Source organism: Falco punctatus (assembly GCF_963210335.1).
Source record: "Falco punctatus genome assembly, chromosome: 2".
NCBI classification, from domain to species: Eukaryota; Metazoa; Chordata; class Aves; order Falconiformes; family Falconidae; genus Falco; species Falco punctatus.
The window spans coordinates 73,168,071-73,195,462 of NC_137581.1; the positions used below are offsets into that span (position 1 = coordinate 73,168,071).

General features: G+C 39.9%; 1 protein-coding gene across 16 annotated transcripts in view; it reads left to right on the forward strand.

Annotated features, from left to right (window-relative positions):
- Window positions 1-27,392, forward strand: part of LOC308058878 (uncharacterized protein) — a 75,757-nt gene that overhangs the window by 115 nt on the left and 48,250 nt on the right. The window contains exons 1-5 of one of the 16 annotated variants that reach the window (XM_080375374.1): window positions 5-1,183; window positions 2,259-2,325; window positions 8,556-8,653; window positions 11,919-11,981; window positions 16,188-24,204. In XM_080375374.1, the coding sequence (XP_080231500.1) occupies window positions 1,141-1,183; window positions 2,259-2,325; window positions 8,556-8,653; window positions 11,919-11,981; window positions 16,188-16,345 (429 nt within the window). In that variant the 5' untranslated portion in view covers window positions 5-1,140 and the 3' untranslated portion in view covers window positions 16,346-24,204. Of the gene's footprint in view, window positions 1-4; window positions 24,205-27,392 lie in introns of those variants that run through there. The other 15 variants (XM_080375377.1, XM_080375376.1, XM_080375375.1 and 12 more) reach the window with 15 other exon arrangements.

Genomic DNA, 27,392 nt, shown 5'->3' on the forward strand with positions numbered 1-27,392 from the left:
AACGGAAGGGGCGGGGCGGGGGAGGGGCATGCGGCGCTTGCTGCGTGCGTCGTGGCGTCACGGCGGAGCGTTCCGGCGGTTTTACTACCGCCTCGTCGCCTGCCCTCCCAGCAGCCTTTGCGGCGGGCTGCTGGGGCGGCGTCTCTGCCAGCGGGGAGCAGGGGCTCGGGGGCGCGGGCCGCCTTCTCCCCACGGCGCTGGGGGGCTGCCGCGGCCAGGTCGGCCTTTGCCTCACAGCCCCTCTCAGAGCCCAGCAGCAGCGCCGTGCCGTTAACTAGGGGCGGGCTGGGGGAGTGTGAAGTGCTCGGACCTCCTGCCCGGGGTAGTCAGTTACGAGACAGGTGCCCTGCTGTCCGGCTTGGGGCATGTGGGTTGGTGAGTTGCTGCAGTACTGCCTGCCTGTGTCACCGTGGTCCCAGGGCCTCTCCAGTGTATGGAATTTACAGGGTAGCTGTGACAGGACGGAATTTTCTGACCTGTGGCTCGCAGGTTGCTCCTCACTGGTTTTCTGCCAGGAGCTGGCAAAGTATGTGAGCTGGCAACAGCTGCTAAATGCTGTTAAAGAAATAAACAAAATGCTATTTTTACACAAGTGCTGTGGCTGCCGCTAACGTTACGGTATTACAAATCACAGGATGAAAGGGGAAGTGGAGGCAGTAGCGAGTATGAAGGTAATTCACTCATTAAGAGAGCTATGTGTGCCAATCTGTTTACAGCCACGTTTTGCATTGGGTAGCATACGCTGGTAACTTCTAGCCTCTGTGGGTGCTCCCATGAGGCTCCATAGGTATGCTTGTCAATGGAGTGTTAGCTGAACCTTGCCCCACATAGTTCTTTTCCTTGGCATTTTGTCTAACACTGAGTAAGCTGTGTTTTTATGTCAGATGCTTGCTTCCACTACACTGTGTTTTCCTCATGTGGGTACATTTCACTTTTGCTTATTCATTTTATGTTATTCCACTTCCTTTACAGCAAAAGACACTCCAGATGTGTGGTGTGTTGTTATCCACGGATCATTGGAATGTTACTACTGTGGAACTGAGGCAGTACCCGAGATGATACCATTTTGCATGTTACAGTGGTTTGAAGAGAAGGCCTAAAAATGCCGACAGAATAAAAATAGCATAAGTGAATGAAGGAATGGGCTTTCTTTCTCATTTCTGGGGCCCTAGAGGACATGGACGTAAGAAAGGGCAGAGGAGAAGCAAAAGGTTAGACTCTGTGAGAGAGATCTGGTACAGTTCAACACAATTATATTTTCATAATATTAAACATTATCATCTGGTAAGAAAAGTGTTATTCTTTTAAGTGTATCAGAGGGCTTTGACTTACTACTGTAGACACTGAAACATGTTTTCACAAGTCTTACAATAAAATTCAGCATTCAAGAAAACCTATAGTGTGTTGAAAGTTCTTGAGGGAGTCTCCATTTTTGAAGCAGAGTAGTTCTCTGTTTCCTGCCCATTGGTTGGTGGAGTTTAGAAAGTATGTTTTTAGAAAACTGAAGTGGACAAAATGGCATTATTTTAAACTGGAATAAAGCATTCAACATAACACAGAGGAAGTAGATGGTAAATAGTGTGGAAGTAGCTTTAAGCCAGGGAAAAGAAAACAAAAACACAATGTTATGGATAGCAGCAAGGTTTTTGGCCAAGAACTGAAGGGCTGAATTAAGAAGACTGATAGCACAGCCACAGACATGGAACAAAGAGGACTTTAAAAAACATTTTGAATGCCTTTGAAGCATTCCTTAGTGATGGTGTAACCATCTGTTGATTGACATGTTGAAGACAGGTGGCAAGAAGGGGATCAGAGAGTGAGTTGACAGAGTTGTAGAGTTGGGTATCAGCTGCATAGAGATGATGCTCTTTGTTGAAGCTGGCAATGAGATCTCCCAGAGGAATATGAGAAATAAGAAAAAAGAAAAAAAAATCAGAAAACCACACAGTTGCAGTATTCTCTTGTGCATGCTAGTGTATATTCAAAGCAATTCTAGTTCTGGCTTTATTAGAGTTTGTCATGATTAACATTGGTATGAGAGAGAAATCAATTCTGTGTGTCTTCTGATAAAGCACTTTGGGCATTATCACCAGGTTGTACTGATACTTGCAATTGACAGCGATATTTTGAACATGTCTCTAAATGAATCAGGTCTACTCCACACTGTATCTACTGCTAGGGATGTGTGTTTGTAGAGATATAGGAGCCCAAACTTGACCAAAAGTTGAAAAATACTTAAATTGAACCTCTTTGTTCAGATCTTCCACCAAGAATTGAAACTTGGAATTCCTTTTTGACCCCAATTTCCCTGGTTTTGCTGGCATGGTAAGTACAGAAGCTGCGCCTTTTCTATGTTGCTTTCAATGTATGGAAATCAGAAATCCTTTCTAGTATGTTACAATTTACGTGTAATGTACCTGCCTGGTTTAAGGATGGGCTCCTTTAAAAGTCCATTGAATAATTATTAGATATGAAAGTACTGAGTGTGCAATATCCGACTGATATCTGAAGATTAGAGCCATGGGGTCACACTTAGTATTGTAAAAGTTGCAGACTACATTTTAGGTAAGTCAGAGGTCTGTTTAACAAGTGCAGGAGAGTGGTGTATCGGTGTAACTCATGCCAATTAATAGGAGTGCTTGGACCTAACAACACAGTGCAGTGGAGTTAGTACTCCCAAGCAAGTATGTCCATGTAGCACAGTATCTCCCTCCATGTAGTGCGTGGAGGTACTAACCCTGCTGCAGAAACTGAAGAGCCAGACTAGCTTCCAGTTCTTGTTGGCCCCGTTACATACAGCTCATTTCTGACTTTGTTTTACTGGTCTTGACATACAAGGTGATATTAGCAGTTCTGCTAATATACACTAATGGCTAAATGCCGAAGTCCTTCTTTGCCTTTATTTGCCATTGCTATGGTGACACAGGGCAGCAGTGTTCATTGGGAATATTCCTGTTTCCAACCAGCATTTTGCAGCGATAACCTTGGATATGTACAACTTAGACATATGAGTATGTAAGAGGTGTTTCCACTCCCTCTGTACTTGGTGGGAGTAAAGCAGCATTTCTAAGGCCTGGTTAATTTCATCCTGAGGTAGACATCTAACCTAGGTCAGATGTATCCTGACTTAGTAGTGCCTGTTCCTCTCCAGTAGTTAATAAGAATCTCAGTTAGTATCTGAGGTATACACAACATTTTCAAAGCCTAAAGTTAGGTAGGATAAATGTGTTTGCAGTATTACATTTATCTGGTTGCACAGGGTTGTGTTAGGTGTAGTCTCACCCAGTCTCAAAAGTAGTGTTGTCATTGTTCCAGAGTGTGAGGTTGAGGTGGAACATGTGCTTGAGATCAAAATGCAGTGCACTGCAGGATCTTTATAAGGCCTTTTTCTAGAGCTTTTCATATGCCTGTCATATAGAGAACTACAGTACATCCTTAGAACATTGCTTTAAGGAGAATATTTCGTTTTGATCAGGCTTCTTATAATGCTTTTGCTGACACATTTCACAAATTTCAAATTTAGGCATCTGAAGTTCAGTTCTAACCTATATATAATCACTAAAATAACTGTGTCCTGATTTGCTAATGTGCTAACTTAGTTGGAAGCAAGTGTGTTGAATATCTCTGACAAGCCGGTCACTTTTATTTAAGTCACTTGCAATTGAAAGTTTTGGCCAGAAGGGATCACTGAGATTGCACTGCCAAGGTGATATTCCTTGTAAACCTGCTTATGGATGCAATCAGGGAGACTTCAGTAGAGTATAAATGTTGCTTTCCACTTAGTGAAAAGTAAAGTCTAGCATTTTGTCCCTCCAAAAAAAATTGCTTGTCCTGGTACTGTTTTGGAGGGGAATGGGGAGGACTTTGGGTGCCTTATGCATCCTCACTTAAACTGTAGGGAAAGGCTAAGAAAATGGTAATAACTGGGAATCCCTTAGACTATGCATCCATACCAGCTAAGCATGCCACTTCATCCTTTCTTGCAGCAGCTTACCAAAAATAGAGCTGAGATGGTGAACTACAGGTCATATGGCCTCCAGAAGTAGCATCATATGCAGACAAAAAAATGTCAGCAATGCTGACTTGATGCACATGTTCAGCAGCCAGCAATGTTTTCAGCAGAGCCCAATTCTGAGATGTGAGGCTTAAATTTTCTCCGTCTCCTACCACTTTGAGTTGGAATGCTGCAGTAATATATGATCTGTTTAATAGCTTGCTGCCCAGCTCCTTAAGAGCAAGTTGGAGGTATAATTACAAATTGCTTTGTAACTTGCCAGCTTGTGTCACAAGTAACAGGCATTTAAACATTTGGTACTCGCAAACACATTTCATCTCCTCCTTATTACACTGTGTAGTTAGAGTAAGGCCTTGTCACTGGCTCTCTCTTTACACGAGCAGTTGGTTTAATGTGGGAATATTTACATTTCTGCAAGAAAAAAAGTGAATATAAAATGTAGATACTGTAAGAGCAGGTGCACTACAAGCCAAAGAAGAAAATTGGTTCAGCAGTTGTTTGCCATCAAATTTAGATGAATTCCTATTGCATATCACTGCAGGGCTACCAATGAGCATTCCTTGTACATTTTACTGAATTGCTGTTGGTGTGGTTTTTTTCCACAGGGGGCTTGGATTGGGCAATGTTTACAGCAGTCCAGATGTGAAGGCTGGTTCCACGTTAAGTCACCCTGATCTTCTAATCCCAGGTTCACATACTTGTAGTGCTGTACTTTATCCGATAGTTTTATCTAGCATTGTATCCAGGTCACATGGAGTTTATGGAAAACTGCTTGAAATGCATTCTCTAGGGTGGTGTTTAACAAGGTGTGCATGAGGATGTTTATGGGGTGTGAGAATGGGAGTCTATTTATTCTCCACATTGAGTGTTACTGAGCCCACTTCTCTTCTAACCTTGTCCTGGTGCAACCATTAAAGGGGAAAGGAGACTCTTGAGCTGTTTTGTTCAGCAGCCTGCAATGTCTGCCAGTTACTTGTCTGCTACCATACTGCAAACCATGCCCGGGTGCTTGGCTCTTGCATCTCCACCACCTGGCCAGGGCTCAGTCTGAAGAACTGAGACCTAAACTTGTTGTTTTGGGATAGAAAACACGTTTCTCTGTGGTTCATCAGAGCAGTCTTCATCAGATTATCAAGGGGAAAGTGTAAGACAGATAGTGCCTGTACCCTGTTTCTACTTTGACAGTTCTAAAGAAATGTCAGTCATGTAATGGGCAAGTACATTTTTATGACTTGGCACCCAGAACTCTTTCTGAAATAATATGTATATTTCTGAGTGATGGTCTTTGAATGTCTATGTACATACATATATACATTAAATTAAAACTGCAGTAAACCACAGGATTATGCTAGCTACCAATGCTCTAATTAGCTTACTGAACTGGAAATAATTAACATAGTTAATCTTTGGGTTATAACACAATGAGAAGCACACACCTAATCAATCACATTTTTTAATTATTATCTGTTAAGTATCTGGTTGCTTGAGTAATATTTTACAACTTAGGTTAAATTCACCTTCTGCTCTTCAAAGCCAGTAGCAGAATTTTCAGTCTTCATAATGCTATGGGATCAGACACTTATGCTCAGGGGGTTTTAGCTCACCACTGCATTATTCCAGTTCCAAGATCTGATCTGCGATTTGACCGCTATTTTCATTCAGCAAATCTAAAAGATTAACTATTTCTAAATTTATGAGCTAATTAGTACACTAATACAAACCACATTTATAATTTCCCTGAGTTTGTTTAATCCTTCTTCATTACAGAAGTCAGTTCAGATGTCCATAAAAACTTATGGAAAAAAAAAAAAGTATTTGTTTTCATTTTCATTAGGGAAAAGTGAAAATTCCAAAAGATTCTGGGCAGACAGAGCCACATTCTTTTGCTCTCATTAAAATCCTTTTAGTTGCAGTAGTTAGAGGAGGAAAATGCTGTGCAGCTCTAGGCATATGTCTGCAAGGTTGCCAACACCAATAATTTTATCACAAGTTTAATAAGATTTAGTGTTTTTCTTATAAAGCTCCAGCTCCAGAGTCCCATGATTATGAAATAATATTATCTTCCATTAAATGTGTATGTTAAAAAGAGCCCTTGTGGTTGCAAAGAAAGTCTTGGAAATATAAAATTAATGGCTCAAAAATTCTAATTAAAAAAAAAAAAAAGTATGAGCCCCAGATTAATTTCTTTAAAATCAAGCTTTTAGAAGCAATTGCAGATTTTTAGAAGTGTTTATTAATCTAAATATTGTGTTAGTAGTGGCACTAATTTCAGAAGTATTGGTCTTCAAGTATTTCTGTATAGAATCTGGTGCTACATTTTTTATATTCTTTTCCTACTCTAGAAATGTATTTAAGACACAAAAAACTGACATGTTTTTGTGATTTAAATGCATCAGAGTGCTGAGACTTGGGGTTAAGAGTTGGTTACATATTTTAGATATTGGAGCCAGACAGCAATTCAGTCTAATAATGTGCTTGTCTACTATTTCCTGAAAATTTGCTGGTACATGACCCCTTATATGCATATATGTGACCCTACAACAAATTCTCTTATGTGGTGCCAAAAAATGGCATTAGCTTCAGCTGCTTTATTAAATTGCTACCCAAGCTGGCTTACAGTCACAGTGAACAAGACACGGCATATCAGCAACTAATGCCGTGGTGTGCCAGCTAACATGGGAACCTCAGCTCCCCTCCATGTTCATTGGGGTTAGCGTACAGAGGAAGAACAAAATCCCTTTGTAATGCCAGGCCAGTGTATTTTGCACACTGTCACAATGATATTTTGTCCTTCTCTCTGAAGAAGGCACTGGAGGCGCACTACCAAATGGCTACCTTGAGCCAAGTTACTCCTTTTAAGAGCCCCCCCAGTTGTCAGTGAGACAGCGTACCCAGCAGACAAGTAGTCTGGCTTTTAATAAGCACTTATCAAATAGACTGCAGCTGTGATGGACTATACTGTTCCCAACTAAATATTCTGTCCCAGAGACAAGGTTAGAGAAATAGTCCCTGTAATTAATGTTTAGCTTTTAATATTATCAGCTAAAAAGAGAAGTGAATGTGACAGCAGTCAGCAACTGCCAAGATATAGATCCAATACTGGACTATTATGGAAATGAGAAAAGTGCAAGGCGAAAGAAGACAAAGCTTGCATAATGTCCCACATGATCCTGGGGAAAATAATTGAGGCTAAAGACTATAATTTGAATGTATGGGGAGCATTCGCAGAGGCTAAATTTATCTGGGTGATGCAGACTTCTCTGGGTGTGAGCTGAGTTCCTGATCTGAACTGTCCTCCAGAAGAGCTTGTTGGTATCCCCTGGTTGTGAAAGTTCTCCTGTGGGGCTTAGTGTCCACAGGCTAATACAGCCTTTGGGAATAGTCCCCATGGTAACATGAAACCAGATTTTATTAGTATTTTAATGCTGCCGTTTCCTGACTTTTAAGTGCCTCCTCACGTAGCCTTACTGTCCTGACTCCATACCTAGCCCTTCTACAAGGTAGGACACTAAGAACTCTTCTTCTGAAAGGATAAAGATCTGAATGCAACTTTTTAACAAAATTAAAACATTTTTCTAATTTCCTTTTGTACTCTATTGTACAGATTTCAGTCATATATGTGTCCTACACTTTTTATATTCCCACAGAGGTGTTCACTAAAAAAGTTCCAAATAAATGTCAGCAGAAGTGAGTGCATGCAGCAAATGTTCTTAGTGTTCTGGACCCTGAAATGCAGCTAACATGTTAGTCAGAAGCGTGCGCTTATTTCCCATCCCATTCAGTACAGAGTGCAAGCTTCTACTTGAATTATTTCAAGGTCACATGCTTAAATCCTGTTCTATGAAATCTTAAGTTCATTTTTGTGTTTCTGATTATGTAAGACACCCCACATTTTACTCCTTTGTGTATCTATTTGGTATCTATTCTCTTTAACCTATAAAATAATGCATTTTAGTGACTTTATTCCTGCTAGTCCTGAAGAGGTGAGAGATCTGGGAACAGTAATTGGGCTCTATTTTCTTAGTCATCGGTGTACCTGTTTGTGGCTTCTGCTGCAGCGCTGCCCTTAATACACTGATGCTGTGTAATGTTTGGTTCCTAAATTGCTCTTGCAGGGTGAAATTGGAAAAATGCAATCTTTTTTTTTAATCTGAGGGTTGACTGAAATTAATATATTTGTGTGGCTCTCTAGGTTCAGCTCTTCTCCCATGACTCTGCTGGTTGATCACATGTTACTGTTTTCGCTAGCATTCACCATTTCCTGCCAATGTTTCTTATTTTGGAAGAGTTAGTTCAATATTAAGAGCTTCTACTTGTAAATGTTTCTAATGTAGCCATTATCCTTGATGGTCTGAGCACTTACCCTCTTCCTGAGAGTGCTTCTGTGCATACTTTTTCCACATGCCTCGTAGCCCATCTTTTTCCTTGGCTGTGAAACTTTACAAGCTGTTAAGGTAAACTCCATCGACAGGTTACTCACAGAAAATAAATGCACAGTGAGCACACCCAGCATCACACAGAGATCTCTGTTTCCTTGTAGGAAGCTTCAGTCTGCGTGCCATCCCTGTGAGCTGCTTGTGATGTGGAGGGAGGAAAAATGTTCTCCCCTGCTTGTGAAGGCCACGTCCCATCTGCCAGGTATGGAGAAGTTGCTCTGAAGGGGAGTTCCCCTCATCAGCCTGGCCCAGATAACGGCTGCGCACCAGGCACCTATGTGTGAGGCGAGAGCATAAATGTGGAGGAGGCTTCCCCCTTCGCACAAGTTACAGTACAGTCAGGAAAGGCAGGCAAGGACTACATTTTTAACACAGTGCCCTAACATTTAGGTTGCTGTATTGCAATTCTAATTAAATGCTAGTGGTGCCTACAGTTAAGCATTCCTTGTGGCTTGAATATTCTAAATAAGTAGAAAAGACATAACTTTAATACAGTATTTAAAAACCAAACCGGGTAACTCCATGCATCTCTAGAAGGAAAAAAAGGAGCTGTTGATGAAGTTTTCAAACCAAACCATGTTTACACAGCATCATTATCTTCTTGTTTTCCTGGAGACAACTTGTCCAAGTGTCCAAGCATGCTGCATCAATATGTGGGGTTGAACTTCGAAAGCAGCAAGACAGTTTTCCAAAGTGAAACCAGTAGTCCTTTGGAAATAATGAGATACCTGATAATGTTACTTGACAAAACTTTTGGGGGTGGAAATGAAGCGTTACAGTAGTTTAGTATATCAAACTACTTGAAGTGATTAAAAAGGTTGTGTTTCTTTCTCTAAAAGCATTTTAAAACATATTAGAAGGCTTCAGTAGGCTAGCACTGAACAATGCAGGTACATACTGGAACAGACCTGGTTTTCCCCTAGTTTTGTATTCGTTCGTTTGAGTGCTCTTAGGAAGATGCCCGTATTTTCCCTCAATGGTGTCTGCTTTTCACATTTTCTAACCTACATAAATTCTTAATGTTTTACTATACTTTTTGCAATGGAGATGTTATTGGTTAGGTAATAAGAAAAAGCCCCAGTTCTACCGTGTAATGTGCATTTTTTGCACCTTATGAGAATATTGAATAGACTTCATTATTTTTTTCAATACAAGTCTGAATTCTACCATTTGATTACCTGAACCAAAAGCATTTCAATTTGCCATCCATCACCCTGACCAGTGTAAAATGCTGAATATTCAGATTAAATTGGAACTTTTTTTCTATGAATAAGGAATTTGATTCAATTCTGTAATATACAGTGTCTCTGGGGAGAGGAAATTGAGCTGAAGGTCGCTGAAGGCAAGTGAGAAAATTGTATTATCCAAATACAAAATTCTTTTTCTTATCATCAAAACCTGAAATACAGCCATGGGGAATAAGGGGGTCAAGAGAGAATTCAATTAGAGATGAAAATGGAAAAGGTGCATTTTTCAACTTACCTTTCATTTTCCCAAACAAGTGGCAGCAGTGGGCTGTATGAGGACAATGAAATATTTGTCAAGCAGTTTCAACTTTTTTTTCCTTAAATATAAACCAGAAAACATTCTCAATCAGTTATAAAGAGATAGTAAAAGTCCATATGGACACGGAGTGTCCAGTTCTTCATAGCCTTAACCATTGCAGTTTTAGCTTATTAATCAGTAATGCAGGAGAGATAATGAATACGTAATTGCAACAATTTATATGGATAAAATTGTCTTGTAGGAAAGAACAGTTCTCAAATATTTATAATCAGTTTGCCCTCTAGGACAGCTTGTGACAACAATTTCTGTTCTTTTCCCTCCTTAACTCATAATGTTAAATGATAAATGTTCAAAATAATTGTCAAAGCACGATGGTGTTATGCCATAAAAATGTTTGCTTTTCCCTTTATTTATATTAGTGTTTCTCTTTAAATTTTTTGGTTTGTTTTTTAATTTTAGTGCAGATACCAAGAACTCAGAAAATAAACCAGATCCTGTCCAATGTAGCCACCTCTGAAACATTAGCGATTACAGATACAGGCCGTGATTTAGCAGAGTTGCTGTGCTTGCTCAGGTCTCAGCTGCATGACTGGTGTTGCTGCTGCCAGTACGCCTGTGACTGCGTGAGGTTTCCTCTTGTTAAAGACATTTGAGCTAATGCTGAGAGTAAGGTTTAGAGAAGATTTCCAGTGAGATCCTTGAATGCTGATTTAGCAACTTCCTAAATTTAAGAAATTACACGGTGATTTAACAAATTAGCTTGAGGTAGCTCAGGAATTCTTATTCTGTGTTTGTGCTTTTCCATTTTGAATGCAGTCTTTTCCTAAACATTTGTTCTTCCAAAGACAAAATCACTGGTATTTATAGAAAACTTTCTGTATTTGTTAAGTGATTGTTTTTAGTAGTACCATTTATAATCTGTCTAGTTAGAATAGATGGTACCATATGCAACCAAACTTTCAAATACATTTTAATTCTAAGCAGCACCAGTTCTGAGCTGGATCCAGTATTGGCTAGAACTTCGTGAAACTTTTCTGTTATTCTATGAGAAGTAATTTGAAAGTGTTACTCTTGAAGCCAAATGCAGTCATCTCTGACATTCAACCTGGAAAGCAAATCTCCAAACTAAGTGTAATAACCTGAATCTGAACATTGCCTTTTTGGTGTATTTATAATGCTGTGTAATAATTAAAAGCATGTTACATTGACTATGAAACTCTTCTGCCTTTCAACAAAATAGCCTCTTTTTAAAAAACCTGAAATTAGCAATCACAGCCTTCATTCTCTGTTGGTGCAAGGATTGTATGTACAGATGTGAAATTAATCCTTTTGCTGCTATGTGAGCATGTGCACTCAGTATTGTTAGGAAGCAGAAACAATGATGTGGTACTCGGTACATATTTGAACGTGTGACAGAGTCCACAGAGATGAATTATTTTCCTCCAAATTCAGAGGCCCTTTAGAACTCATGGCCTGAATCTGCCCCAAAGCAACCTTTTCTTGTTCCATGGGACAGAAATCTTAATTCTTGGATTTTGTTTGTAAAACAAAATTACATTTCAATGTTGTTGGCATGTTTCATTTAAGTATAACAGGTTGTGTTAAAGACAATGAAATGAGCTGAAATTAAATTATTTCAGTGGGAATTCACTTTCTGTACATTTTTAAAGGTCTTGCTATGCACCTGTCTGTATTTTTAAGTGCCGGAACACCTCTGTAAGCCTAGTGCCTAACAGATTCACTGGCTTTCAGTGGAAGTGAAAGGGCTTTTCTGTTCAGATGGGATGGCAAGATTGGGGTCTTTGTAAAATAAAATTCCTACTAGATGGATCAGAAGTGTCTGCATGTTACTTACATAGAGATTTGAATAATTTTAATTTTTTTGAAAAGTGACAAAGAGTTTTATATTTCAAGTCTAATGAAATAAGACTTACTTTAATTTTCTTTTCAACCTATCACAGGAACAAGAATTTCATCCACGGTTGGTGAATTTTTCAAAGTGAACGAAAAAGGACATTACATAGGTAAGATTATTCAGTCTGGTTCTATTTAAATCTACTGAACTTCCTTCTATTTGACAAAATGTAAAATTAATGTTTTTGGAATCTGGGGACTTCAATAACCTAAGAAAATTAAAAAATAAAGGGAGTTTTACTGAACTGAAATGAAATAGGATGTTGGAAAAGAATCAGCCTCTGGTAAAAGGAAAGGAAGAAAAATGATAAAGAGAAATCACATTGACAGAAACCTCAAACATTATGGAAACAAGTAGGTCAAAAGAGTTGTTCAGAACAATATACCTTTGGAGTATATATTATCAAAAGCACCATTAATTCTTTAGGCAGAAATACACCTGAGATCACACAAATGCAAATTTATAGCTAACTGTTAAACAACTACTTGGATGATGGGAACAAAAAGAAAATATATACAATGCAGAAAATTAAACCAAGTGATTATTAGAATTAAAATAAATTATATAAAAGAATATCAAAATAAATATAAAATAAAATAAGTGCACTTGATGTTTCAAAGCAAACTTATGCCTCAGTGTTTGGGAATAAATTTTCATGGGGTAGGCCTTCTGTAGAAATTTGATGATTAAGTCCTAAGATCTGGGAAAGGGAAGTAAAACCTGGACTGTAGAGAGGAGCTTCATTTTTTTAACTAACTTGGATGGACTGTGGACTGCTGGAAAATAGCAAAATAGAGGTCATGCAGTAAAACATCAGTGAGGCAGAGATGAGTGTTAAGCAGAACTACACATATATTGTGAATGCGTCGAGATATAATAGAAGACTTTCCCTTCAGAGGTATCACCTTAAGAACAGAGGGGCCAGGAGATACAGGCAACAAAGAAGGATGAGGGTTATACGAAGGGCCTATGGGTGATTTGCACTGTGTGTCTTTTGTAAGATGCTGGAGATCCTCAGCTCTGAGCTGAACTCAAAGGGAGCTGAGGCCAGGTACCAGCTTGCACTTGCAAGGCCAAACCAAGGATGCAGAAGGCCAGAGGTAAACAGTTAAAGGCCATGCATGTACTTGTCAGCTTAATGCAAGCAAATCGCTTAAATGGTAAAACACTGCTTGAAAGTGCAGCCTAATGACTGCTGCATAGTAGGGTGAAGGAAATACGTCATTTAGATAAGATACTGGCCTACCTAAATACTTTTGGGAAGACCTTTTAAATATAAAACCCTTTTTTCCACATAGTGTTAAGATTATGACATCAAGCATTCAATAGTCAGGAGTTCCCAACGGGCAAGGCAGTAAGCTCAGCCCTATTGTATTTCACCATGGGAAAAATACTACACAGATGGAACAGGAAGACAAGGTACTTGGCTAGAGCAGCATGGCAGTGTGGAATTCCACGTCCCTGAGGTCCTGGGCTGGCATCATTAGAGCCAAATTGCAGCAAGGCTTGTATGCTGGCGAGGGGATGGTGCACATTTTACCACTCCGCATCATGGATGGCAGCCAAGGGGATGAGCCAGCCTCCTTGGAGTTATTCGAGCTCCCACCTTGTCCGCTGTGGTTGTGCCCCTGGAGAAGTGAGGGAACAGAGGTTAAAAAGTATCAAAAAAGTCCCTGTCCCTCATATGACCCCTGCTGGACTCAAGGAAAATAAGCATGAAATGCTTAATAGTAGGGGACTGCCCTTTCTAATGCTGTTCTTAAATTTGCTGCTGTTTTACCAAGATATTTAGAAAACTCCACAAAGAGAAGACATACTTTTGGAGAGGGACAGCTGGAGGGAGCTCACTTGAGTAGGTGATATTTTTTTTATGACTGTGCCAGCCCATACATATCTTTTGTTCCTTCTGAAGTTTCCAACGTTAGCATCTTACAAATACTGTCGGTTTTGTGGGTCATGGTATGCTGACCAAAGGATCCATTCTGGCTCCCATCAATACTGCTGGAAGTAGTCATCTCTGACATTAAGGGGCCATGGTCTTAGCTAGCAGCATGCCGTTGTGTACACCTCAGGTATAAGGGAATTTCCTACACACATGTCAACAACACAGTTTCTGAAGAGTCAAGTGTGCAAATGGTGTAAAGTGTTAACAGACCACTTAGTGGAAAAAGGGCCTGCCCACAGAACTGTGATGTGCAATGTAAGAAGAGTGCATCAGTTACCTCAGTATATTTTAGAATCTAAGTGAGATGTTGAACACCCTCAGCTATCAAGGATCTCAGTGAAGCTTGATGTTGCAGCCAGCAGGATACTGCTTTAGTAGGACCAATAGAGATGCAGGTGTAGTAAAAGACAGTTTCATTCAGTAAAATGTAAGTGGAATAAAAGCAGGCAGAGACTGCCAGAACTGGGTAGCCATACTCCCTGGAATTGTTTCTTCCATTTAATAGAAATTTACAGAGTGGCAGCCCCCTCCCTTCAACAGTTTCCTCCTCCATTTTTATAACTCTACAATACAAGGGAAATGTCTTAACGTGAATATGACTCTGTTCCTTTTATTTATAAGAATAAAACACTTCTCTTTCAGCTGCAGAGCTGTTATTGCAACAGTAAACAAGAAAAGAGTGATCAATTTTAAACTGATAAACAGTGAAAATTTTCAGTGGGTAGAATAAGTTATGTTGAGGTTATTTGGTGAAAGCAGATTAGGAGAAAGCACTTGTGTTTATTGATCTTTTCTAATGAAAAGTAAACTCACAAAGCGTTGTTTATTAGCTTTTTTTTATTAACAACAAAGTGCATAATGTGGTATGCACATATGGCATATTGCTAGTTAAATCTGAACTTGTTCTCTCCTGTACATGAATATGTACACATGTACTAATTGTTTCACATACAGAAACAGCTGAAAAGCCCGGAGAGAGCCTGGCTCCAGCAGAGCTTTTCCTGTGTACTTTTGTTGTCTGTTGGATCATAGGCTTTATTAAAATATGGCCATCATTTGGTAAAATTCTCAAGCACAATTTGTCCAAGAGGTGGCTTTGCATAAATGCAGAGTGTAACGATTAGCTTGGCATCAGGAAGAAAGAAATAAACGTAAAAAGATAAACCAAATCATGTAATTGAGTTACATAAGTGTATTACAGTATAATCGTTCTTAGAAAGTATATCAGATTGGTACATATAGAATTTCCACACTTAATAATTTCTTTTGGTACCTGGGTCTTACAAAGGGAGAAGAAACACATTTCCTTCTTCTCTGCTTCACAAGCAAGAAAGAACCAAAGCAGACTCCTCTTAGGCCGTACCTTTTATTTACCACAATCCGATTGCCAAAGACACAGTTCAGCTGAGAGCAATACGTATGCGTGATGAAGGACTGGCTAGCCTTTCCTGATGGGAAGGGAGATTCTGGTTGGAGAAAGTGAATAGGAAAAATCAAGTAGCAGGTGAAAACTCTTGGGTTTTGAGCTTTAGATGATGTTGTACAGGGTAGGACTTTCAAAGCATCTTCTTGGGACATAAAAAGTGTAAGTAGACCAAACCCATACTGGTGGGTCCATAGCCAAGTACAAAGGCTTACTGTGGGCATGTTACTGCTAGATGTAGAAAGGAAAAGCCTATTAGGCTTTGGGAAACTTTCTTATATTCTCTAATAACCATGTTGTTTTCTGCTGAAGAAAGATCATGAAAATTACATTGCTAGAGGTGTGCACAGGGATTCCTCAGTAGTAACTCTGTGCAGTTCATCAACTAAAGCCTCCCTTCCTACTATCCCCAAAGGCTGAAACACAGTCAGTTGAACGGGCTTTTATATGAACAGGGCATAAAACACCCATCAGCTGGTATGCTACTGATACAATTTTAAATGTTTTGCTTAAAAATACATAACTGTGAATATTGAACTCCTTTGACAACTCCTCTGAGGATGCGTAAGGAAGCCTCAAATTCATTTGTTCTAAATAACTTAAGATGTAAAGGATCTGTGTGTGTTACCGTGGTACCTGTTCCTCCTCATGCTGTAGAAACAAGATGGGATAGTTCTAGCCATATTAAAGGAGTGAAGCGGTAGTCCTTGTCTAGAGTCTCTGAAGTCTTCTCAGGTGAATTTTATTTTGGAAGGGAATTAAGAACATTATTTTCCATTTCACATGAATCTTCATTTCTTAACACAGGTGGAAACTTGTATTAACCTCACGTACAACCTGATCTCAGTTGCAAGACAGCTCTTCCAAAATGTTTCTCTAAGAAAAATATCAAGAATTTTCTGTTACTGCTGCAGCTAAAGGATCTATTTTGTTTTCCTACCTTGCAGGAGCTGGTGTAACTGGCCCATGTCTAATCCTGTCTTTTAGGAAATGGGAACAACGAGAACATACAAAAGGGAAAGGATTTTTGTGCTTCTCCTCTTCGGCACCTGCACATGCTGGAGGCTGTGCACATATTGTGTCTCCCGTACTGCCGCTGCAGTGACTCTAAGTCATATTTGTAGCGATATGTTATGTCATCAGCACTACAAAATTCCTGAACATTTACTGGGAATATTAGACTTGCTCTTTCTGTATTTGAACTTATAAATTGCATCACAAACTATGAGGAGAAGACTTGCAACTGTATTTGCAGCTGTAAATTAAGAAAAATATGTGTATATCCATGTTATCTATCCACTGAAGGAAGAAAAACCTCTCTCCTTAATCAAAACCAATGCATCAGGTAGATATCTCTCTTTCTCAAATGATAATGACATGGTATAAATATTCTTCTATCATATAAAAAGGCATGTGCCTGCCTCTCTGTCTCCTTGTAACATTTCACCACCTTTTTCATTCACTTAAAATGTGTAGTAATTTCCAAATCACAAGGGAAATTTGTTATTATTTGGGATGGGCTAGGCAGAGTTAAAATTAGCAATTCCAATCTATTGCTTTAATTATTTTCTGTTCTAACAGAAACTTCAGCCTTCCAGCGACTTGTGAGGCAGTAACAAGTGTGTACTCTCGTGACTGACTGACTGTGCCTCTAGTTTTTGTTGCTGTTTTCAAGGTAGTTGAAGAAGCAATGTATTTATGGCAGATCAGGTAAATGATATGTCAGAGCACATAAAGCTGTCTTATACAAGCATTCATAAAAGACTTTTCTCCCAGTAACAAATGGCATCTATGTCTCTTACAGCAGAGTATTTCTTACTCTGAATATCTAAATGAAACCTGCGATTGTGCAGAGGAAAGATTTTTGAATGGTACAGAGGTCTGGACTATTTTTTTCTCCTGAAGTACAGTGCTGCCTCAGTGGGCTACTGAAGCAGTGTTTTCCTTTCATTTTGCACTATTTCATAATACAACTATAAAAGGGAGTGTAACAATATTCTTGCATCATAAATGCTTCCTGTAATGTAATGCATATGAAGTCTAGTCTATAAAATTGCTATGAAACAAGAAATCTAGATTTCAGCAAAAATAAAACTGGTATTTATGTGGAAGGCTTGTTGTCATTCTGCGTCCTTTGTTGTTGCTGGTGGCAGCTCACTTTGTCACTGGTATGCAGTACTGACAAGTCTGCCTGATCCTGTACCCTTACGGTAAGTGCAGATTTAGGCAGCCAGAGCTGAAAAAGCTGAAAAAGCAAACCAGCGTTTTATTTAAGACGTCATTAAAATGACATTCCTGTTGTCTATATATTAGTGACTATGAAACAATGATCTTGATGTTTTTAATTAGTTTCACATAAACAACATTGATAAACAGAAATAAATGCAGTTTATGGAATAGGTCAGTAAACTGCATATACAACAGGGATTGCTGTTAGGAGTAGCAGGTGTTCCTGGTCAGTGGTTCCTGGTATAAGCTGGTTTTGTTTACACAGACATTTGTGACAGGAATGTCCATACTTCTGAATGTCAGAAACTGTTGCTTGTGAAATATTACTATGTGAAAGTCAAGTAACATATCTTCTTTGATTTTTGCCTTTTTGGTCCATCTGTTTTATCATGTAAGAAAGTAATAGAGTTATGTGTATCCCCCCTGCTTCTAACTGCATTGTGCTGTAAGGCAGAATAAAATACTGTAAATATGGTTGTAAATAGTTTCTCAGCATTTTTGTTGGCTTCTTCCAGGGCTAGGAGAAAGAACTGACACTCACTGGGGAACTAGTAATCTTCCATTTTCCATGTGGCAAAACTCTCAATGTCACAGTGGTTTTAGTTCAATTTTTGAACAGAAATGTTATCACATACATATCTGTCTCACAAACCAGGGAGCAAGTTTTGTCATTCCTAGACCTTGTACAAGTTAGTGTAATATCTAGCATAGGTGATTTTATATTTGTAGGAACAGAGAACTTGTTCCTGATCACTTGACCTAAGTAAAACAAAGGTGTGCATTATACAGGGCTGTGCAGTCTTAGCGTGAGGCCATGGAAGAGGTAAGAGGGCAAAGGGGAAAAAAGCCATCAAAGATATATCATAAATTAATAAACCACATGTCTGTGTCTCCAGAAGTTATTGCAAGGCTAACACCCCCACCCATGTCATGGTATTAGTATCTATTGATTCTTGTGATGGTGAGAGTGACAGAAATAGTGCACTGAAAATGAAGACAGCCAGAAAACAACATGTTTAAAAGCAGCATTGGGCTGATGGAGGAAGAAAATTCAGATGCCAAGTTTATATTCTTAAATGCAGCAGAAACAGACACACTTTTCTTTCTCACACATACATTGTACTCAGCAAATACCAGAGTGAGCTGCCTTTTTCCCCTATTTGAACCGGAATGAGGGTTCTTGCTGGTAAACTGAATGCTTTGCTGAAGGTAAGAGACAGAGAAGCTCTTAACGTTGGCCTGCTGTAGTGCAAGAAAATATCTTGGTTTCCTGTGGGCTGCATTCACTGAAGAAGGGAGTGGGATACATGTGGTCGGTGTTTGAAATGCAAACATGGCACAACAGTGCCTTGGATTCCTTTGATGTCCACCTGGGACTGAAAGGTTTGGGAAGCTTGGCTGGTGCATCTGTCCCTTCATGTGCTTCCAAGAGCCTGGCTCAGGACTTCTCACACACTGAAACAGTCCCCGAGGTGTCCTCTCCCTGGAATTGTTCTGATCAAAAGTCCAGTTTTGTGTGTCCAAAGGAGGGCGAGGAGATTCTTATTCAGTTATTTTCATGTTATCCTCACAAGGTTGTCTTATCTAAAGGAGCAGGTGTAAAACAGGGCTTGAAGCCTGGCCTAACTCCAATGGCTGACCAGCTGGGAAATGCAGAGTGATCCTGGGCTTAGGGCAATCCAGTGCAACGGCAACGTAGGAGAGGGGACAGCATGTTGAATAAGTTAAAGTAACTTCTGTTTGTAACTTTAGCACTGTGTACATGAAGGAGAAGCAAGTATTTTTCCAGGTGCTGAAGAACTGGAAAGGATTTGTTGTAGAGATACCATAGTTACTACTGTATGCAGAGCTGGAGCTGTATGGGCTGGCAGGAGTTTGGCAGCAGGTAGCTGGCAGCCAGAAGAGGACTCTACATTACCCACATGTCAGTTTTTGCCAACACCTCCAACTGAACCCCAAAACTGGTTTTCAACAACGTTGCCAGCCTATAAAGGTAACACCAGTCCAGAGCCAGTAGCCACTAGTTCAGCAAAATAGCTCCCAGTTAGTCCCAAAACACAGAATTCCCAGAACTTAGTACCTCTGTCTGTGCATGTCGTGCAGCTGATTTCTCTACCCTTGACATCACTTACTGTCATTGTTTGCTTTTGCTTATTATCTCCTGGAATGTCTATTTACCTGCCTGTTCTCATATGAACAGTGATCTGTTTGGCTTGGGTCTCCAAGGGCTGTGACAAGTGGTGCTTGTACATCATTCAGTTAGTCTTCCTCATTTGCTGAGAACACATTTCTCACTCTTTTCTTTCTGCTCATAGAAATGTACATATATTTCATAGATAGCTGAGTACACTTAGCCCTGGGTCATATATATAGGCCTTCATTTCTCTGGTTCTCTTTTTTTTGTAAGAAATATCTTCAGCAGGGATTATTTGATGCTTTTGTTTTTACATATTTTTTGTCTCAAATCTCTAAATCTCTTTCCAACACTCATTTAAACTTTAAAAAAGTGGAATAACATGCAAGAGTTGATCAGATAACATAATTTCTGTAGTGCAGCTGTGCATACCTGGTAGTCTTGATATTCAATTCCAGTTAATAGGTTTTCCTGCAGCAAGGGGATACTTCAGTGAAAGGAATTCTCTTGCAACAACTGCAAACCAAAAAAAAAAAAAAAAAAAGTCTCAACAATAAGTAATTGGGGTGACCTTGAGGAGTATTTTCACATGTTAGTTAACTTTTTATCTATTTTTTCCCCACTTATACTGTCACGAAGCAGAGGAATAAGAACTTAATAGATTATAGACAACATGTACAAGCAGTTTGTGTTTTCCTACAGTCCATCTTTCTGCTGCGCTTCTGTGAGTGGTGTTTGGTCTCAGCAGAGAAACAGTAATTTCACCAGCTCCTGTAGGCCCAATTGCAGCCTGAAGCCAATTTGTGCATCTTCATTGGAGCTCATGTGGTCTGAATCAGGGATGGCAGAAGAAGCAGCCTCCTCTTCCTGTTTCTGAGCAAAAGATGAATGAGTGTGGTACCAGATGAAAGGCAGTGGTGAGTCTAATGGAATCAGTTTATGGGGAAACCTCCACCCAAATGAATTTTATCTGTCTCCCAGCTACAAACGAAATTCATTTGTTTTGACTTCCTGACAGATTCAAATGTGTCAAAACATTAGGGTCATGGAAGTGTTTGTTTTGCATCAACAACTGCATTTTTAGTGGCATGCTGCTTTAAGTCAGTGGATTTCAAACAGATTTTGTATTGAAGTTTGGGACAGAGTTGAGCCCAATTTTCAAAAAGAGGATTGTGTGTGATCAGATTTATATGGCTGGTCAGTAGCTAGAACCAAAGCCATTAATGTTTGAGCATCTCTGGATGTTATCTGGGAAACTGAAAAAGCGATTGTTTGGAAAGACATTTAAGGGAAGAAAATAAAATCAAATACAAAATAAAGGTTTTAGTAATTCATTGATATGAGGGAAGAAAAGTGGAAAGATGTTTGAGGAAACTGCAGTAGAATGAGATGATACTGCTTAGAGAAGAGGAGAATTAAACTGAATAAAGTTAAAATCAGCCAGATAACCCCAAAACCTTCATCATTAAAGCAATTTCTTTACCTAGGTCATAGGGTGCAAGTACTAGGCCTTTTCCCTCTATTACCAAGAAATGCATTCCTTTAAATTTGGCTGAGATAAAGGTGTGCTAAATGAAAGCCTTGAGTCAGCTCAAGAGTGTCAGGTTTGGTCTTACAGCTTTTTGTCATTTTTCAGATGCCAATATTACGTTTTTCTGTAAAGGCAGGCTGCCAGAATAATGGTGCTTCTTAAGGAAAACATTAGGACTTTTTATACATTATCTGTGAAAATGATAACATAATTTAGAAGGACAAGCAGTAAATCTGGATATATTGTAGGTGTTTGCACATCAAATGCAAACTGCACATTGGTATTGCATAACATTTCTAGCATATATCAATTAAATGCAAGATGAAAGAGAAATGCAAGACCGGCAGTTGAGTTAGGTGCTCCTATTCATGAGTGGTGTTTGTGTAATGGCTAGTGGCAAGAATTCATATATCTTTGTTTTGCTTACTTGTGTTTGAACGTGTATGTAACTACAGCTTGTTTCATAGATGAATACTGCTAAAAGTTGTGGTATTGTACCTGTGCACTTTTGGTTCCATTAAGGTGCGAAAGCTAGAGCTCTAAGGGCGACTTGAAAAACATTTTTGTTTGGGGATACTAATTATCCAGATTTGCCGTGTGTATAATTTATAAAAGTACATGTGTTCAAAGTGCTTTAACTACACTGTCTGTTCGTGGACATGTGTATTTACAGCATAGAATTAGTACCTCACGTCTCGAATACCATACAAAAATTTTTCACTTTGAAAGCATTTCATTTAAAGAAAGCTTGTCTTAAAACATAATACAAGTGGTGAACTCGTAGCAACTTTACTTAGTCTCCATAATGTATATAAATGCCTTTACACTTAAGGGTGTGATTTTTTTGTATATTGGGATGTTATGATACATTACATTCAGCTATCTAGGTCATATCATATTAGTAATTTATTTTTAATAGGTTTAAAAAGAGTCTGAGCGTTTGGTGCGTACATTTTTCCCCAGGTAAAAAGCCGAATGGCTATGCAGATACCTGATGGATCTGTTGGTTGTCATGGCAGTCGGTGCAAAGGAGCAGAGCTATCCCAGCCCCATGCTGGGGGAATTAAAAATGAAAATGAGAAAGATCAGGTAATTTAATGTTGATTTTTCTTACGACTTCTACTTCCTTTGAGAAAAACAAATACAATATTTTGATGAGAAAAAATATATCTCGGATAGTGTCGGTATTTGGACATGTCAGCATTTTGCGTGACAGGTTATTTCTAGCTTGACCGCATTTCTGTTTATAAACCATCATTAGAGGTTTATAACGGAAGGAGATGATGCTCCAGGTGATGGGTGCATACTGCCTATATTGATACTCCTTAGAAACTAGCCAAATTTAACTTGGATATGTAAATAAGATTCTGTCAATACACTATGGTGTATTACTGTCTGCCTGCCTGCCTGACCCCTTTCTGTGACTTCCTTCCCCCCAGCACAATCATCCAAAGCATCGCCAGGAGCTGCTCCTCCCCTGTATCCAGTGCTGCGTGGCATGTGCAGTCCATAGGGTGCTCCAGCCCTCCTGACCTGCCTGCCTTTGGGCCACGGCCGCAGCTAGAACCAGGCACCACACTCGGCACATCGTTATTTCCAACCTAAGCATAGATGCCATGGAAGCCTCCCAGCTGGCAATCAGGTCCCAATCCAGAAGGACTTCCACCTTTCAGAAGTTCTCTGTTTTGTCTTCTGGCCCTGAACTAATTTTTTGGATACCTGCTATCCAAAACAGCAGTTCTCACATATGTGTAGGAACCAGATTGCTGTCTTGACGTCAGATCGTAGAACAAATAGAGAAGAAATGGGCTAGTCCAGGAGCAATCAAATTTTTTGACATCTTCATATGGCTAAAAGCCACCGGCACCTTTCCCTCTCTGTGCCCACCACCGCTGCCCCAGAGGGTACTCCTGCTGGGACTTCTTGTCTCCCACACACCTGACTACTGCCTATCTACACACCTACCTCTTAGAACTCCTCAAACCACATCTCTTTTCCTGCACCATCGCTGCAGATACCTTGGGCCTCCTTCTCCATCCCATCTTCCCTAGGCACTGGGAATTTTCTGTTCTGTCTCAATGATCTCCATAGTTCCCTGTGCCACAGAAGCTGCATCCTGCAAGACTGCCAGCACCATGGAGGCTCCAAACCTGCTGGTACCACAGCTAAGGTCATCTTACAGATTTGCCATGACTTTCCCCCCTCCTCCTTGTAATTTGGGAACTACATGCAGAGGTTTGTGTTTTACCCAAATACACTGTACTGCACTGGGTGCTTGCAGTCTGGGAGAAACTGGGAGAAATCTGACCATGCTGAGTGGGAAATATAAAGTTCCCACAGGATCCTGAGAGAAGATGAGTGCTCCATAGCTTTCCATGGGTGACAGTTACTTTAAGTGATAATTCTGATATTCCACCCTGTGGTGTGAGAAGGTTCAGAGGCATACCATACAACAGATACTCACTTGGGCAGAAGGTGGTGAAGTAGGCGGGTTTAAGGCCTCACACACTGATGGAAGTCTTACATTCTTACATCCTGGTCACTAGACTCCAGATATTTTTAAATAGTCTGTGGACGGTGAATTAGAGTCAAAGAATATGGAAACAGGAATATTGGTGGTTTGACTACAACATTCTTACAGCCTAAATCTGCTCTGCAGTGCAAGAACATAAAAACATTAAGTGGTAACAAATGTTGATTTGACTCATCTCCAGATTACCAGCAGCATGATCCTACAGGATTTCCTCTTCCCCAGGTGCATTTGCAAATGTGTATTTACATTTATGCAATAGAATTCAGTGACAAGAATGATCTGAAATGAAATTATGAAATGCACTACTTGGAACAGTCAGCTGCAGAAGGGAAAGCGAGTAAGCAGAGAACAATCTATCCAGGATGCTGCCAGGCTGGGCTGCAAAAAAATGACAATCTATATTCATTAGAGATATTTAATAATTTTCTAAAAAACTAAAGGTAAAAAATATCTCAAGTCAGGAAATATGAACCTTATTATTGATTAAGCACTTGAAAAGGAATTTTTCTCAATAAAGGAAACCGTATTTTCTACTCACTCTTTTTCTCTTGTGTTTTCATTAAGCAATTTAATATGTTTGAATCTTACTTTATGTTGTATTTCCTCTTTATTACTTTATATTACATCTCTCTGTTCACAGATTGAATGATATAATGCCCAGCTAGGAAGAAAGTATGCTTTCTGTTCAAACACGTATAATAATTTCAGACCAACTTTACTCTTTTTATTGGGAAAAAAGTTATTAAAAAGCCCATAAGATGTGTTTGTTTTCTTTTTGATCAAAGACTTTGGTACACAGGTTTTTCTTTTTCATATTCAGTAGGAAATACAAAGGTGCCCTGTCTGTTTTGTAAAGGCCCTGTGTTGCACTGTTAAAGCCAATGGGAAATTTCCCTCTGACTTTGATGGCAATGTGGCCAGACCCTGTGTGTAACAGAAAGCAGCATTAATCTTGATGTAATGGAAAAGATGCGCAGGCATTTTGAACACCCGGCAGTCACTCTTCCTCAAGGTCAATAAGAAAATCAGCATTGGTGCTGGAGAACACAGAATTTCTGAAAACAAATTTTCAGGTGTCTTTTTTTCTTGCTACTTTTTTTTTTTTTTTTTTTTTTTTACCTTCAGAGGTACTGTTCTGGTAATTTTTTAAAAATTACCATTTTTTTTAAAAAAACCCATATGCTCTGAGAAAATGTTCTTTAAGCCAGCCAGAGGCAGATAAAACATTCAAAGAAAAATCCTTCTTGCTTAAGAATCTTCTCTGCTGGGTTGTGTAGTGCACAACAGTGGCAGCATAGGTGTTAATGTGTCTTGCTTTTGCCATTTCTGCATCAGCAACTGTGTGTATGTTTCTTAGATGTCTCTGATAGTTCGATTGTCCTCGTGGTCCAGTCAGTGGAGGACAAGCCTTAGAGTCAATAAAGATGAGCTTCTGCTGAATTCTTTGGGATTTGTCCTGGCACAGACCATAAACAGAAATGGAAGATTGCTTCTGGGAGACATCCCTTCATAGGAAATGGAGTCTCTGACGATCAGGGCTACTTCATGCTTCAAATTAGCAAGCTCTGTCTATACATACTTCTTTGAAAGTACAACACAAAACCTGGCCTTTTGATCAAAATGCTTTCCCCTAATCTACTTAAAACCAAGGTCTTTTTATGTTAAAAAACACCTGGATATCACAACAACAGGCAGAGCCCAGCAAGCATACGTGCAGACCTGGTGGTACCTAGCAGTGACAAACAACAACCCTGCAAGTATCCAATGTGCAGCTATGGGGATCCAAAAAAGGCTGTAGCACATAAACTAATTCTCAGTCTTCTGTGGTATCTTCAGAAAAAATATGGCAGGTTTTAACACAGTTTTAAGTATTTGAATGAAAGGTTGTCCATGCTGGCAGTCAGTAAAAAGAGGCAGGTGCTGAACATTTAGCAAGAGAATTCAACCACAGTTTTGCTGTAGATTTCAACAGGAACTGAATCTGCAGCTTTAAAACTAAGCTTACATGACTACTGCAGAGGGTATCCTTAGAAAACAAAACTCTTATAAAATAATACAATGCCCTGTTAAAAATATGCATTACTAGTTTGGCAACCTGGGCATATTCTGTCTTCCAGAAACAGCTTCCTGCACTGAAAGAGGTATTAACAAACGTAACGATGGGTAGTCGAATTTACAGGTTTCAATGCTAAACACATATTTTATGGAGTTAAGCATACTTTTTATTTCTGTAAGAGGATGAGATGATAGAAGACATTCTATGAATGTTTCATCAAGTAACAGAAAGATCTGGAACTAATCCCAGTAGAAAAATGAATAAAATAGGAATATGGATTAGGATTGAGAAGGAAGCACATGCTTTTTCTGACCTCTTGTCCAGGGAGAATTCAAAGACTGAAACATTTGCTTATCTTTGGATGGATGATGAAGCCCACTTCTGTTCAGGAAAGCAGCTAAGCCTGTACTTGTGTCCTGTTAAAGTTAAGAATTTCTGAGGTATCATTGCTGGCTTTGAATAAACCCCATGAAGCTACATATAATATTACACTCAGCCAAACTTATTATTTAATTTAAAATATTTAACAAATAACATCCCAAAAAACATATATGTACTTCTGCTTGGAAGAAGTTTTTTCTGTTTGTTGCTCGCCATCACAAACTGGAAAACTGTGAAACAGATGGTCCTTGAGCTATGAAATTGGTTATTAAACCCCAGTCTCTAGTAGCCATTCTGCTTTCCATAGAGAGAAGGTAGGTCCCACAGGTGACCTGAGTTTCCCCTTGGTTTCTCCCGAGTGAGTGTGCTCCTGAGTGTGATCACACCCTCTCCTGGTACTCTTTGCCATAGTTTAATTGAATCCACACCAGCTGAAGATTTACCCCTTCGTGCTTTTGAAGTGTTGCTGTGATCATTTGTACTCTGGACAGCTTGTAGGATGCAAATTGAGGATCTGCATTTTCAGAAGACAGCTCTGTGCCGAAAGTGCTGGGGTGGCCAGGCAGTGCCCTGGCCCTCTGCCTGCCTGTCCCACTGGCAACTCCTGCAACTGCAGGCATATCATTTAGCTCTGCTAGTGCCAGCATCCCATGCTCGACTGTAGCAGTATGATTCTGCCTTTCCCTCCCAGATAAATCCCTCAGTGTCCCCAAGCTGCCCCAGAAGCGGCAGGAGGGCTGGAGCCTCAGCGAGGGGCAGGGTGTGGGTTTTGGGCAGGGAAGCCAGGTGCTCTTCTGGGCAGCCCAGTGCCCACCTGGGACTGCTCACACAAGGCAATTTGGACTTGGCCACCCGGCCTGGGGAGAGTTTAAGGGTGCAGATGTGAGAGAGAATAGTCCCTGGGCTGTTTTGTTTAGGAGTTGAGGCAGAACGCAGCAGGGCGAAGCCAGAGGGTTTTCCTGGTGTGAATGTGGCCAGAGGCCATCTGCACTGTGGAAAATAATCCACGTGCAATCTAGATAAACACATTTGTTCAGGTTCTTACAGTTCAGGAGCAAAATGTTTCAATTTGCTACGTAATGAAACTCATGGTACTGGGAATTGTCCCGTATCTTTGCTCCTGGTTTGTTGCTGGAAGAGAGACAGTTTTGGTCAGCAAATGCTTGAGAAACTGCACTACTTGGGGCTGCCACTGCACCCTGCAGCAATGCTATGTCCCACGTGGGTTCCCTGGGAGCAGAGGCCTCACGTTGTCCCTGTCCAGGGGCCCACCGAGTGGCATACTAAG